This window comes from Tenebrio molitor, chromosome 7, assembly GCF_963966145.1.
Source record: "Tenebrio molitor chromosome 7, icTenMoli1.1, whole genome shotgun sequence".
NCBI classification, from domain to species: Eukaryota; Metazoa; Arthropoda; class Insecta; order Coleoptera; family Tenebrionidae; genus Tenebrio; species Tenebrio molitor.
The window spans coordinates 10,013,393-10,028,451 of record NC_091052.1 but is presented as its reverse complement, the minus strand read 5'-3'; the positions used below and the strand labels follow the sequence as shown (position 1 = coordinate 10,028,451).

The 15,059-nt window shown below is 39.7% G+C and overlaps 1 protein-coding gene across 1 annotated transcript in view; it reads left to right on the top strand.

Annotated features, from left to right (window-relative positions):
- The first annotated feature begins 1,549 nt into the window (after positions 1-1,549).
- Positions 1,550-15,059, top strand: part of futsch — a 34,292-nt gene continuing 20,782 nt past the window's right edge. Inside the window, exon 1 of the mRNA XM_069053405.1 lies at positions 1,550-1,822. Coding sequence (XP_068909506.1) covers positions 1,678-1,822 — 145 coding nt within the window. The 5' untranslated portion in view covers positions 1,550-1,677. The remainder of the gene's footprint in view (positions 1,823-15,059) is intronic.

Genomic DNA, 15,059 nt, shown 5'->3' with positions numbered 1-15,059 from the left:
ACTAGCCACAAAGTAATGCTTGCGTTATGTGACGTGCCCTAATAAACTTTTAAAATTATCTAATTTATGGGTAATAAAAATGTAATTTGGAAAATGTAAGATATTCCAACAGAAGATGGTAATTTATAGTGGACCCGCTAATTAATTACATGGTTTTAGAGCTCCAGAATCCAGTTAAACTAAAGATTAAATCGAGGCAGTAGATAGCTTAGTGTTGACTTTAAATCAAAAGATAGTGTCACATAAAACTGATAATAATTAAGTCATATATAGAGCGTCCCAAAATTAGCAGAACAATTCAACAGTACCTCGGTAATACATATATCGGGTGTTCATTTAAATTTATCTTCAAAATTTGCGTTGAAGAATCGATTGTGAACCACCACTCGTCAGTCTGCAGAGTGAAAACACAAAAAGTGAGGTTAGAAACAGCTGATCCGTGATCTGTAATCCGTGGGGCGTTCACAACCGATTCTTCAACGCCTGCTTTGAGGATTCATTTAAATGAACACCCGATAATGTGAAAGAAAATCCGTCGCCGTCATTCTCGAAGATATTGTCCTTTTTCGGAAAGTAAGTTTGGCAACATATTTGATTTATCTCATTAATGCATAGGTGTTATATCCATGGATATAACAAAGAACAATCAAACAAGACTATTACCTTAATCTCAATAGCAAATTTATTAATGATACAGAACAAAAAACAATTGCAAGCTGTATTCGTATAAATATATAAATAAATAGAATTCAAAAAAAATATTCGGAGACTCGATCAAGCGGAAGTATTTGATGGAAATTATTGGCCAAAATACTTTTTAAAATCTTTTGTGCAGTTGTCAGTTATTTTCGATGAAAATGATCAATGACACTAGTTTTAGCGGGTCCTAAAATGTCTTATCTATTTCTTATCTCGTTGTTAATAATGTCGTTGCAAACTGCATTGGCCTATTTCATCAAGGCTAAGTGGAGCAAGTATAAGTCGAAGACATTTGTCTGCGATCTCGTTACTTGAGGTCCGACCTCATCAAGTATGAGGTTTGGCATGAAACAAATCAGTGTAAGGAGCAACAGAAGTGTCTTCTTATTTAATTTTATTTCAATAGTTAAGTAGTTAAATTAAGCGGAGGTTAAGAGGGTAGTTCTTAGACTTGAAATGTGCTAGGTAGGGAATTAGGGAAAAGTTTAGTAGACCTCGGGATTGCACTTTTTAAGTGGAGGGATGAAAAAAGTTGGGATTGCAGGAAGTCGGGAGGAGGATCCTCCGGGCGCAGGAGTGAAAAATTCAGGCCGGCTGGAAATCAGTGCTCCCCTTCGCCACCTCAAAATATAATAAATTAAATGATCACTTAGTAGTCGGTCTCGTCGGCTCTTTTTCGTCCTCACTACGTGCCTAAATTAGGCCAGTTCGAAGCTTTCGCCCCTCTCGGACCCCGCCTCCAAAGCTCTTTCGCCGTCTCGCTGTCCCACATCGCACCCCGAGTCAGCTGAGTGGGGGTGTTGTCTGTCAGGGGGGGTGGGAGCGCTCCTGCTACTGCATAGCGCACCGCCGGCCGGCATTCGCGAGTCGTCTGGCCTCCGGTGCGTTCCGGAGCACAGTGTGACCTGACCCTAAGCGGTCGATTAAAACTTACACAAACTATAATTTTGGGGCTGTGAGGAGTACAGGGTTTGACGGATGGAGGCTGTGAATGGGGTGTCCGATGGGGACAAGGGGGCGCCGCCGCCTCCCAGTCCGCTCACCGGGTGCTACCTCCTCATCGTCGTCGGGGAACCGCATTGCAACGAACACAAGGACATCATACTCCAGAGAGTGGCCAAAGGTGAGCGACCCCTATTCTCACAGGATCTTGCAGGATTCACGTTGCAGGATCTAGATCAGGCGGACTTTATTGTTGCGCTGACTCGGTCGATAGAGACGTTACGTTTCGCCCTCCTTTCTTATTTATTTATTTATTCCGCGACGACCTTCACAACAACAATTAAAAATGTAGGGAGGACCACCGTATATTATTGATTACCAATCTGGAAATAATCAGATTTTAATCCGTGCCGCTTTGGACGCGCTGACGTCTTTCCGGTCATCGCAGACACGCCTCGACTTTTTCAAATTGTTCAATCCAAGGAAATTTGCAAGGTTCCACTTTGATTATTTATAACTGTTTTAAACTTTTTAATATATTACTCATTAAATTTACCATGCAATAAATAATGAATTAAAACTGTAAACGAGTCGTTAAAGAAGCGGAATAATTTTCTATGCAACGTGTAAATTTTATCGCCAAACTGTTATCTAACATCTCTCATGAATGAAATCCTCTGACAATTTTTCATCTATAATTAATTGAAACTTTCCCCTCCATCCACGCTAATGAATAATAATATTGTTATTGGCTACTGTCCTTAATTAAAATTTTTTCGATAGTGGCGTTCGATTTTTACTCTAGGACATGCGCAACTGACACTTTGTGCACTGTCAAAGGGATTTTGTAATGTCATGTTGCGCAAGGCATTGACAGAAAATTCAATTAGAAAAAAATTAAGATTTTGACGTGACTGGAATATGACTGGAGTCACTATTTCGGGAACAATGCATTCACAGGATACACACTAATTTTAGCTCGCACGTGTGTGCGTGTGCGTGAGACCATCAAATGCACATGTCACACTTTTATTTTAAATCTTACCAAAAAATTCAATCGCAAGTTTGCAACATTCATTTGTAAACAATGATGCAGCGCAGCGCTTAACGTAGGACCATAAATTGTTCTTATCTTAAACAAGCAGATCCTATCAAGGTAAAAATGTTTACAACGGAATTTGCATTTTTTGGGTTTGTTGTTGTTTTCTCAATATTTTTCCACAGCAAGAAAATCAGAAAGAGTTTCACTTAAAAAGTACACAAATCGATACTGAAGTCATAAAATATTATAGGGGGGCGCAGTGACTTTCAGTCTTCTCTCTGAAATTTATGACGGCGATGATGATGTAAAGCAAGCACGCAATATGTCACCGAAGAAGTTAGGACGCGAATAAAAAATAATGCGGAAATGTATTCAAGTCAGAAATGTAACAGAAACTGTAATTTGACAAATGTTTGAGCCAAATATTTCGACGAAAGCTTTTTCGCTTAATTTTTTGTAGCTCAATGCATGAATACATTATGACCACTTCCAGCGTACTTCTTTGACACTCGCGTTAAAAGTCTTCGTACACGTCCCCACGTTATGCACGAATATATTCATAAAAAATATGTGCCTACATGGAACCCTACTTTAGGAAAAAGGGATGTCGGCTTCGTTTTAAATTTTAACATCCCATTACGAATTTGAATTTGGCACAAGTGAAAACTTTGCCCATTTTTAGCGGAGATTGTGCATCGAGGTTGTGCAAACACAACTGTTACTCTTGTGTGAATTCTTTTCGAGCTCCCGGACAAGAACAAATAATTTCGGTTCGAGTCACACTTCCCGAGACATGTTTAATGCATTACAAAAATAAACGCGGCTCAATTACAACATGAAAGTACGCCTAAATATTTTCGACTAATGTAACTTCCGTTTTACGAGTGCTGGAATTGATGCCCCACCTGGAGCGCCACACACACAGATCCACACGAAGCAGAAGAGTGAAATTAATTTTAATTTTAAACCCCAAGATTAGGCTTCTGTTTATAACTCGCGAGACGTTACATCCTTGTGTGTATAAATCCTCAGGTATGTGGATTACAAAAGGATGAGAACGCAAGGGCGTAATCCCCTACAATAGTTTGCTCCGAGCAAATTAACTGACGCGAAGTGTTTTATTACCAAACTGTTTTTTATTTTGTTGGTGTTTTATTTATGTTGTTCTCAAAACTTCAAGGTGGTTTTTGCGTTGTGCTTAAAATCGCCATAAACTTCTTTTATTTTAGCACAAAATACGGTTGCCTCAAATTCTTTGCATGCTTTTATCGTTGTGACAACTTTTCCAATTTTCGGAGTTGCATAATAGAAAAGTTGTGATCAATGCGCTACAATACGAAAGTTTCGTACTTGCGATATTTTAGTTGGAAAATTTGAGATTAAAGCAGCAAATTTACATAATACTTGGGAGATTTGCACAAGTGCGTAATTTGCTCCATCTCGACAAATTAAGAATTCAAAGTATGCAAATTATGGGCGAGACGGAGATAATGTTTGAGTTAAATAAAATATGTTTGTAAATATTTAAAATGTGTAATATTTTTGTAGACTACGTAGCGAGATCGCGATATTTGGCCTTTTACAAGAATTTTATGGAGCATTCGAGCCGCGGCATCAATCAAACATTCCCCTTTAACAACAAAATTTGCCATATAACTGGAAGCGAAGGAATGCCGTATATTATAAAAGAAATCAATAAACCAACAAACGGAAGAAAACGTCCGTCTCGGGAAATTTATTGGCTCGTTCATCGTGATTTATTAAAATTAAATTCAAAATAAATATTTAACTTTTTTCCCAGTTATTAAAATTTACGAAATCATCTTTGCCAAAACTGACATTTAATTAATTAATTTGCATGTAATTAGCAACCCTTCTGATTTTTTGCTCACTCGCACGTCATTTCTTGGTCGAGCTGAAAACTAATCTGGTCATAAATCTAAAGTTTGCACAAACTTGTGGAACTACTAAACTGAAATGCAGTTGAGACGGAATAATTGATATCGGATGTTCAGCATCGCTATTATAATGGCTGCTAATAAACTAACACTGCTAGATAAAGAAGCTATTACCTAGCGATTGAAGTCTGTACGTGTCATCCGTAATCCGTGGGGAATTTATTTTGTTATGTTTCCGGAATATTAATTCGAATTCCTTGCAGGATGCCTGAACGTATTTTGACTGACATATGTAGTGTAATGCAGACGACAGCTATTTCCCATCACATTGCTATTTTTACCAAAAAAATGAAAATGTCGATGGGAGAGAATTGTGAAGCTTCGCTGTTGAGATGATTAAAACAAAAATGGAAAATCTGCAGGAAGCTCCTTAATGCAACCGACGAAATTAATTAAAATTTATTTCTTGTCGCGAATGGGGCGTTATCTCTTCACTCTTGTAATCATTTCGAAATTACTCTTCAGCCAGATATTAGCAAAAGCTCGTCTTACCGCACGCTTGTAATTTCGTGTGTTATTAGTCGATAATCAAAATCTCCCGTTTCCTATCATTATGCTTTTATCTTGTACTTTTCTTCATTACTCTGCGTGGGAGATAATAAGTCATTACCTTATCAGTAGAAAATGGAATGAAATTATTAAATTGGGGATTCCCTAATTATTTAAATAATGATGAATATGATTAGACTCGGCAAAAAAAATCTGTTTCTCGTTGTTAATGGAAATGAATCAATCATTTCAGAGAGTCGCAGCCAGATTGCCCTTTTTATTCGATTTGTATGAATATTAATCTCAGTCCGAATTGATATTCGTCATAAATTTAAACAAAAGCTTTTTGGGTGAAAAAGCACTTTCGAACAAAATTTCAATGTGGATCTACTAAAAAATAAATAATTGGAGGGCGTTGCGTAGTCGGAGCGGGGCATAAAAAATTATAATAAAAATAACGAACAAAGGGTGGAATTTTTTCTAATCGTGTAATTCGGTAAAAGCCCAAGGGCGCGATACGGAGCACAACAAGATAAAACGCAAAAAATCCTTGTCCTTTTCAGACTTTACCCTGAGAGTTGTGAGCACACAAATTCAATAACAATATTGCAAATTTCGCTTGCGATTGATTCGTTTTCTGTTTGCTCCTGTCTGAGTAGTCCATTCGGGAGGCAAATAAAACACTGCGGTTCTCCTGGATTTGCGTCATCCATCATCGAATTTCCCCGAAACCCATCAATTCAGATTAGTTCGCGTTACGATTTGAATGTTTCTTCTTGAATGGTGTCGAGCACTCCTGTAATCGTTCCAGGAATATGGTCCTTCTGAATTGGCAACGAGCTCGTTCCGAGTGCCATTACGTTACTCGCTTGCAATTTGTTATCCTGAATGGGTACGGCATCCTCGAAAATATTAAGACATCTTTGGGGTCGTTCTAAATTTCGACAGTAAACTTACCCTATTATGAACGTCCACAACCCCCATTACACCGAGGCGTGAATTTAACCGAGATTGGGACCGCAATTCGCTCTTAATTGGACGTTAGTCGGACAAATAGAAAAACCAGTTATCCTTACGGGGTAAATAATTGAGTCGTCTACATGCAAAATGGGGTAAATCCATTTTTAATTAAAACTGACACGGCACTGTCATCTGGATGTTTACTCGCCCATCTCTGTAATGGTAATTTTCACGTGCAGCTGACGCTACTGTTGTCCTTTTTAATGTACTCACAGGCGCACCCCTACCAACTGTTAAACCGCAACTACCCTGCAAATCGTGTTGGTCCAACACAAATTTTTAACTCGTTTGGAAAAAGTTTGTCTTGTACGCGTTGTCTGAATTTGGTCTGCATAGATACACAAACGACTTGCACCATCGAGGGACACAGTTGAGCATAATGGAACGACATTTAAGCTTCCCTACTTGGGAAAATTGAGTTTTCCTGAAGAAGTTTTCTTTGAAGCCGCCTAACTTTGAGCTTTGTTATGCTGAATAAGTCCTTTTAGGATGATTTTCAAATTTGGAAATATTTCAACGCTTCTATTGTAATTGGTGGAGATGTTGGATCAGAAAGTGCGCACGTGTGAAACTGGATTTGTCAAGATACGACGGATTTATTCTAATACTGTTCAAATATCGCCATAAAACTCAATGTGTAAACAGCGAGGCGTGATCTTATGCGGGGGTGATATCCCCACTAGGGGTTGGATCAACACTAGAAATATGTCTTTATTGTGATATTTTTCTCCAACGTGCGTAAGCGTCGGACCATTAAAAATTCATGGGCGACGACTCCCTCTTCCTTTATATTACATTCACGCAAGAGTTGGGGCTATCGACCCTGCTGATCATAATTGAGAAGATTGCCTAATGGTACAGCTAAATCACAGCGAAATTCAATTTTGCTAATGGGGTTATTTTTCATTTTTAAACATTTCTCAAAATAAGGTTATGGCACTGGAAAATATTGCAACAATTCCATCAGTAATCTAATAACAGTTTGGAACCGCCACTCTTAATTGCCACAATCGATCAGGAGTCGAGGAAATTGAATAACCCCATTGCAGAGAGAAAATTTGGTTAGAGATATCCGCCATGATAATCCTAGCACCCGTTTGGGAGATAATTGAGGAACGTTTGTCTGTCGTTTGTTAATACTTTAAAGCCTTATTACGTCTTGGATACCGATTCAAATTTGCATTACAGACAGGGATTAGGTCATTTGGTTTTACTCGAGCGTGCAAATGGTCCATTTGAATCTGTTCATTTTTGACAACAAGTGGCCTGCAAGAAGTAATTTGAAAATCTCGAAGCTTTAACTGTGTGTGAAGATGCAATGATGACAACAATTATGGTGCGTTCCTGAAGAACTACAGCTTGGCACATGAAATGCGCAGAAGAGGACACGAGAGAGACAAGGATATGGCTATGAAGCAAATCTGCTAAACAGTCCGGACACGCTGCCCACTTCAAGCTTGAACCTTTAATTTAATTTTATATTTTTTCACATGATCTAGACACCTCAAACAAGTGCGCTCCGCTAGTGGGGGGGATTTCAATCCACGACGCATCCATCAGCCATGTGCCAAGCTATTTTTGTCGAGCTGTATACAAAATATCAAAAAGAAGAGTTTCCAAAACGAAAAATTTTGCTAAACACGACTTAACTATCACTAAACTTTCTTTATGAGTGAAGTTTATGAAGTCTTTCAGTAGTTACCATAATGATTACTTTAACATTCATGGACTGCTATATCAATAATGATTTAGTGGACCTGACGACGACCTAATAATTTAACACCATTGACAGGAGATAGTGATACTGGGGTTAATGGAAATGATCAATACAGCTGCTGAATGAAGTTATTTTCATAAATCATTTATTTTGGACGGAAACATCAGTCAGCACTGTTATATCATAGTAAATATGAATGCAAAAAGATTTTTATTACTGCATTGCAAACACAAACAAATTCCACCGTGCAGTGCAAACACAACATGGACCGGAACTAGTGCTTAATAAACGACTACAAATGAAGTGATTATTTTTTTTGGAGCTATTTCAACACGAAAACGCTAAACGGAATACTAAAAAGTTCAAATGAATTTGCTACACAGGTGGAAACTCAGTGATTGCTTTATTTCGTTTTTCAGCACATTTTTTTTACTTTTTCCAGTTACAGTTTTATCGAGATGGAATATTTCATATCGTTTGTCAGAAGTTCTCTCTCGCATGTCTAACAATTTGGAAACTATAAGTTAGCAAAGTCCTTGAGGGATTGGTATAACATGTGTCATGGAAATTGAGACTGTTTTTGTTTCAATTTTGGAATATTTATGAAAGTGTAAATGAAAGTTTCGTATAATGGGGTGCTTCTGCTCGTGATAAGTAATTTGAAGTTGGTCGCAAAGCAACAATTTTCCTTTGTCGAAGCCGTAGCCTTGTCGGTGGGAAAATCGTAAACTGTCGCAAGTCTCGAATGTTGAATTTATGTTCAGTTGTCGCTAAACAACCCCTGACCTTCCCGAGAGCTTCGCAAGCCCCGCCACGACAAAAGGGTGAAAATAACTATCGATCGCCACACGCGACATTAAGACAAGGAGTAATCTCCCGTAAAGCCCCTCCTGCTATAATTTAATTTGGACCGCACAAATGTGATTTCCACATTGACTCCTGACAAAGCTCGAAAGCTCGGTCCGTCATAAATTCGGCGACTTATTATACGGCGAAAAGTAGGCGCCTGCTCTCGACGGATAAGACCTCCACGTCCTAAATCCTCCGCCACCTGTTTTTTCCGAAAACGGAATAAATCAAAACGTATTCGAAAAGTCGTGCGCACCATCCCGTGACCTGGTGCGCGTCGACGAGGGTCACATCGACGGCGCACACGAGTTTCTCGATCAATATAACGCAATTCACCCTCTGCCCGAATTTGCAATTTTCCTCGACGGTTGCTGGGCTGAAATTGCCGAAGACGGCTCTCGCTTAGACGTCCAGGCTAATTGCCTGAAAACTCGCGTAATGGCACTGCAAATGAGCCTGCCAAAGAAAAATGCAAGAAAGCTTGACAGCGACGTTTTACCGATTTTGCCACCTCCAGGCCACAAGTTTCGATTGCCCTCGAATTTATCACGCGGCGATAAATTTGTAACACACATCACTCCACAAATTTTACACGGATTTCATTTCACCACTGGGATTGTAGGCCACATTTTTTTGACTTTCGCTCCCCTCGCCAGTTTTTCTTCCACGTTCTTGGGAAAAATTACTAATTCAATCTGCTCTGACAACTTTTAGAAATCCCCCCGATCAAATCCATTATGCAAGGATCTGATAAGGTCCTGCAATTTTAACTTATCATGGAACTATGCTAATGCAGTTTGTTCCGTAGCCGAGTTCTACTTGTAACTACTTCAACCAACTCTATTCGTATTGGGATCTCGTACAGATATTACTGAGTAATTTTACAGTACACCGACTTATGAATTTTAAAGAGTTGGAATATCTAATCAAACAGTCTGGCCATAACCTTGAACCAAACATAATCTTGTTCGAAATAAAAAACTTGTAGGAAACTTTCGGTTCGTGTATTTTGCACGGTGTTATTAAAAATGTTTCTTCCATCCTAGTTGACTGTGAAATTTGCCAGTTACAACGGTACTCTATGCAGAAAAGGTAAATTGGTGATTACTTGGTTGCCTAAAAGTAGGGGGTTTTAAAACAACACAATTTAAAATTTTTAAAATGTCATAAATAATTAACATCAAATCACTTGATTTTATTTAGTAATGATAAAAACAAGAACACAAAAGAAATGTATAGTTTTCAAAGAAAAAAAAAAGTAGAAATCACAACTGCGAAGTAAAAAACATTTATAATAACCCAGTACTTCCTGACCGAGTCACAGCTTTGGCTCTTATTTTCCACTCCACTTCTGCAATTATTCTAAACGTCAATTAAGAGCAGGGCCCGCAATAGTTAATTTCCCAAATTGGATTACGAGTTGCACAGTCTGGCAGTTGGCGATACTGCCTGTTGGTATGACTAATAATAATAATCACTGCAAATTTTTACAACACCAGCTGCAATAATTCTTTTTTGTTTGCGCTGTTACGAATGACGCAAGACTTTGTTTACAGAGTTGAAATTTATTTACCATTAACCCAAAACAGTCACGCAGTAGTGACTGGAGAGAATCACACCATTTGAAACTTGCTGCGGTTCCTGGTGCAGATCTGTCTCGTCTGCATTATGAGCAACTTTTTAATTAGACCTTGTCTGGGAATGAATCACGACGTTCTGCAAGACTGCCACACCTCTTCGCCATTGTGTGCGATCCGTTGGGCGAAGCACTTATCAGGAGGCGCCAGGATGTCTGTCTGAATCTGCGGGTTATTGCGGCAATTTCGAGTGGCAATTTTCATAACTGGATGGGAAAATTGTGAAGAAAGCTCCAGCGCTTTCGGCATAAATCCGCCCAGGAAATTAATTGATGGTTCTTGTTCCAGCTCGAGCCCAGGTTTAGTGTGTTTCCAAAAGAAACCATTAAGGCTCGCTCCTCGTTTTAGTGCGTGGTCGTGAAACTAAAAGGGCGACGACTGCAATAAAACTCCGGTCGATGTGAGTGTGGTGCTCAATAAAACAGACCGACGATCTGTGTCTCGCTAAGACGCTTCTTGATTGACTGCAGGAACTCTCAAATTAAGTTTGTACACGTAGATGACTGCAGATGCGAGTTTTACGTCTTTTATGCACAGTTTTATTAGAAACCGATGAATCAACGGGTGGAAATAAATTTGTTATAATCGCCGATTCGGTGCGTTCTTCCCTCGAGGGTAGTATTTCAGAGGCAGCCGAAAGCTTTCTTGTTTCTCAAAATAAATTATTCACACAACGTTATATATTTCAAGCTTTCCACTGTCCGTCTGCAGCAACGGCTTTATTTAATACAGCGCTGAAAAATTCACTTTCCGTTTTCATTGTCCTGAAATTTCATATCCCGCTTTTAAGAATTCATCCATTTTCTCATCCGTTTATCTCGCAATTAAGAATCGCATTAAGAGACGACATTATCGCGAACAATTTCTTTTGCCAGACGTCACACGGTACGGTTTCACGAAAGATTGTATTTCAGGTCAAGCGAATCCTGCAGTAATTTGCAGGGAAACCTGTAGTTAACGTTGAAATTTGAGCGCACATCGTCACGTTACACAGTCCTGCGGGGTTGATGAATGTTTCAGGAGCCCTATGTTTAATTCGCCAGGGCTTCAGGAAAGCGGAGTCGCCGGACAGGGTCATTTATTTTTGAAAGTGCTCGCCACGGTCGATTGTCACAATTTATGGCGAGATCATATCTTTATTATTTTACAATCGCTGGTCTTGAGTTATTGGCCCCAATAAATTTTCGGGGGACAAGGTCGCTGGTCAGACGCTTTTTGCGGTGACACCGACGATGCCTTCATCAATCAAGGTCACACCTATTTACCAAGTGATGCCTCAAATACTTGCTCGGCGCAAAGACAACATTAGCTTTATTGGTGTCTACGTTTTGTGTTTGTTCTGTCTACGTGAAATCTATATATAAAAAAGGACACGCAGGGATCTGCTTTCAGGTTCCTCACACATGCGGTGGGTCTCGAAACGTAATCTACCATGAAGCCTTTGAAAGTGGGCTGTGTAATGGTAGGTCATAAACGTAATAGATTTACCGGGACAGCGAGTATCTGATTTGGCACAACCTCTTACAGAACTGTCATCTGCAGAATATAATTCCAGGATATATTACCATTCTGCGACTGCCAGAGAGTGGTAACGTCATCATTATTACACCGCAATATTATCACCATAAACCGTTAACCGCCAATTACAACCGCTCCAAAAACCCGAACACATAAACACTTTGCTGCGATTATTTACATCTGCAAACAGATTAAATCTGGGCATGGCGGAGGCCGATCTAACCCCAAGATAAACTCATAAACCTGTTTATCTAAACCGACTCGAGACGAAATTAAAGCAATATCATGCAGATCTCGATATTGGGGGTGGTGGCTCAAATCTCAAGTAATTAAAAGTGTCACGAGCAAATTGCTACCGAGTCGGAATAATTGGGGCGCAATTAAATTCACAAAAAATAATTCTAACAGCCCAGTCGCCCAGTCCAACACCGGTGCCGGTTTTAATATGAACGGTCTAATAAATAATCCAAGAGTCCTGCGAAGGTGTAGCATGGCAACAGTCCTGTCGCGGCTCTTCGAATGTGACTGCTTGAATAAAAACCACCCAGTCCTCTCCCTATTAAACATGCATGACGTGAACCCAGTAATTCGTAACGCACGACTCACCCCTTATCGTATTTACTTAAAAGCGAACAGAGCGTCGACTGAAAATATATTTGATAACAGCTGTCGCGGCTGAAAAACGCTGAATGTTTTTCAGGTTGGCAATTTCCTCGAGCACTCATTAGTGGATCATTATCTGTCCGGCGAATTATGGCCACGTGGCAATTTTTATCGAGCTTGTTTAGCAAAGTCGGGATCGCTTGGAGATAACAAGCGGAGTTGGAAGTTTAATTTGAGTCGGTGTCCCCGAAAGAAATGAATTAAGGATTTCGCTCCGCGAGGATCAGTCTTAATATATTTCTTCCACTGGTTCTGGTTTAATCGTTTCGGTTTTTGTGATCGAGCGTTCCGCAAATGGGAAAAATTTGTCTGAATAGAGGAAATCAACGAAACTAATCATCGGGGTTTATTGGTGTGTAAGTCGGACATTTATGGCTAATTTAGGCCGCGCAGTTAACTGTGCACTTAACACACTTATCGCATTCATTAGTCCATAAAGTGAGTTACCTGCGATAAACCGACGGCTTTAAGTAACTTCATAACAGAGACTGTATTTTAATGGGGTGATAAATTTGTCTGCAATCTGTCCGACAATTGATCGGAGTTTATGTTTTGTCCCCTGCGCATCCACCAAAATTGTTCCCGATTATGAAATTGTTAAATCCGATAAAATTAATTTGTGATGGGAATACAACGTTGTACAAATTTCCAATTTCAGTTACATCGCCACAACTAAATTGTATTCGAATTAAATCGCAACGAGCGAATAAAAAATGATGTATTTCGAGGAGGGTTCGGTTAATTCTGGCCCTTTCAAGCCGAATCAGTGCTTCATTATTGACCACAATTTGCACGGAATGCTAATCAAAGGAACCGTTCTGAATGCGATTCAATTAAGAGAACATTCCGGCTGTTTAATAATTGTAAATAAAATTACGAGCCACCGGTTGAATAATTAGACAACAAGAGTCGCTCTTGGGAGTTGAAAATAGTCCTGCCGATAGGAAGGATTCAGAGTTGTAAATGTTAGTAAACATTCCACCATGTCTAAACACGTCTTGTCTTCCAGCGGTTATAAATAAGAAGTTATTTCCAGCGGCACGGGTGTCAACCTAGCCTAACATTTCCACCGTTGGGTTCAAGTTAAATATACACTTCAAGGTTTCCTTATTATAGGGACAATAATCTCAAGAGGAAGAGACAACACTTTTTGGAAGACTCATCTTGCACAGTTATGAACGTACTTGGATCGGCAACCTGGCATGTCTAATCGCTTGGCTGGTTGCACTAATTACCAATCATCCTAATGGAGCTGAATTACCACGAAAAATAACCGACTCCCGGAATATTATTTATCGACCCGGACTGCTAATCAAGTCGTAAAGTGCGGTTTATCTCGTGATTTTTCATTAAAAAGAGTGTCAGAAAAGTTCCTTCCGCCCACAACTCATCGCATCATAATTTTGTCTTCAGCAGGTCCCTGACCTCGAAGTTGCCCCTTCATTACCATTGATTCGTCGCCTACGACTCCATATTGGGATGATTTTATGTGCAAATATGAGCTGTATCGGTTCAGCAAACACAATTAAACGTTGATTAACGCGACTGGGTGTATTTAATCGCAATTAAAATCTAAACACGAGTTTGACGTGTCAATCTAGAAATTCGCGGGCAGCACCTGATAAAAATCCGATTTGTCGAGATAATCTCTTTATCAGTCGTCTGACAAGCACCGCCTCGGATAAATCGTGCAGAACAGTCTCCTGCGTCGATAAAACGAAAGCCGCCGCACCTGGGGGCAGGAAGTATCGTGTGTGCCGCAGCGTCGTGTAAATATGACCCAATTTAATCAGACAGTGCAAGACCCTCTACGTCAAGTGGGTTTACTTTACGCCTCGTTGGCGGCGATTTTTCGGAAATTATCTGCGAGCCGCAGTGATTTATTAATTTCTGTTCTGCGCCAGGACTCCGCTTGTTTTGATATTTGTTTGTCCGAAGGACGAGCTTGATATCCCGGACTCTTTGGCATTCCGGACGAGATCGATACGCTGCAAGTCTCCGGATGAATCCGGCGCTTCCAAACTTTTATTAAAGAGCGTTTTATTTCGAAATCATGAATATTTTATGAGGTTTTGACTAAAAATATCGCATCACGATAAGATTTTAAATTAAATATCTCGACGACTGCCATGAATGGTTTCGATCAAGGCGAGGGTGCTTTCGGAAAGTTGTGGCGGCGCGAGCTTAATCCTGCAATGTATCGCAGGGCACTGGAATTGACCCAAAAGAATTATTTCGCGGGGGCTGTGCCAATAAATATTCATCGCTTAAATCTGTATTGACAGTTGAGGCAACTCCAAAGGTAAACGCGACATTTTATCCACGCATTTGGATTTGCCTGAATTTAGAACGGATTTTGTGAGTGCTTACAGCGATTAAACAAAAAGATTTTTACACAAGTTTTGTAACAAAGACTACAAACCAAATCAAAACGTAATCAAATCTAATTGTCTCCATTTTTGTATTTGTCATTCCTCTCAGTGCGAAATGAAGAACCACCCTCATAAAACAATCAATCGCTGGAA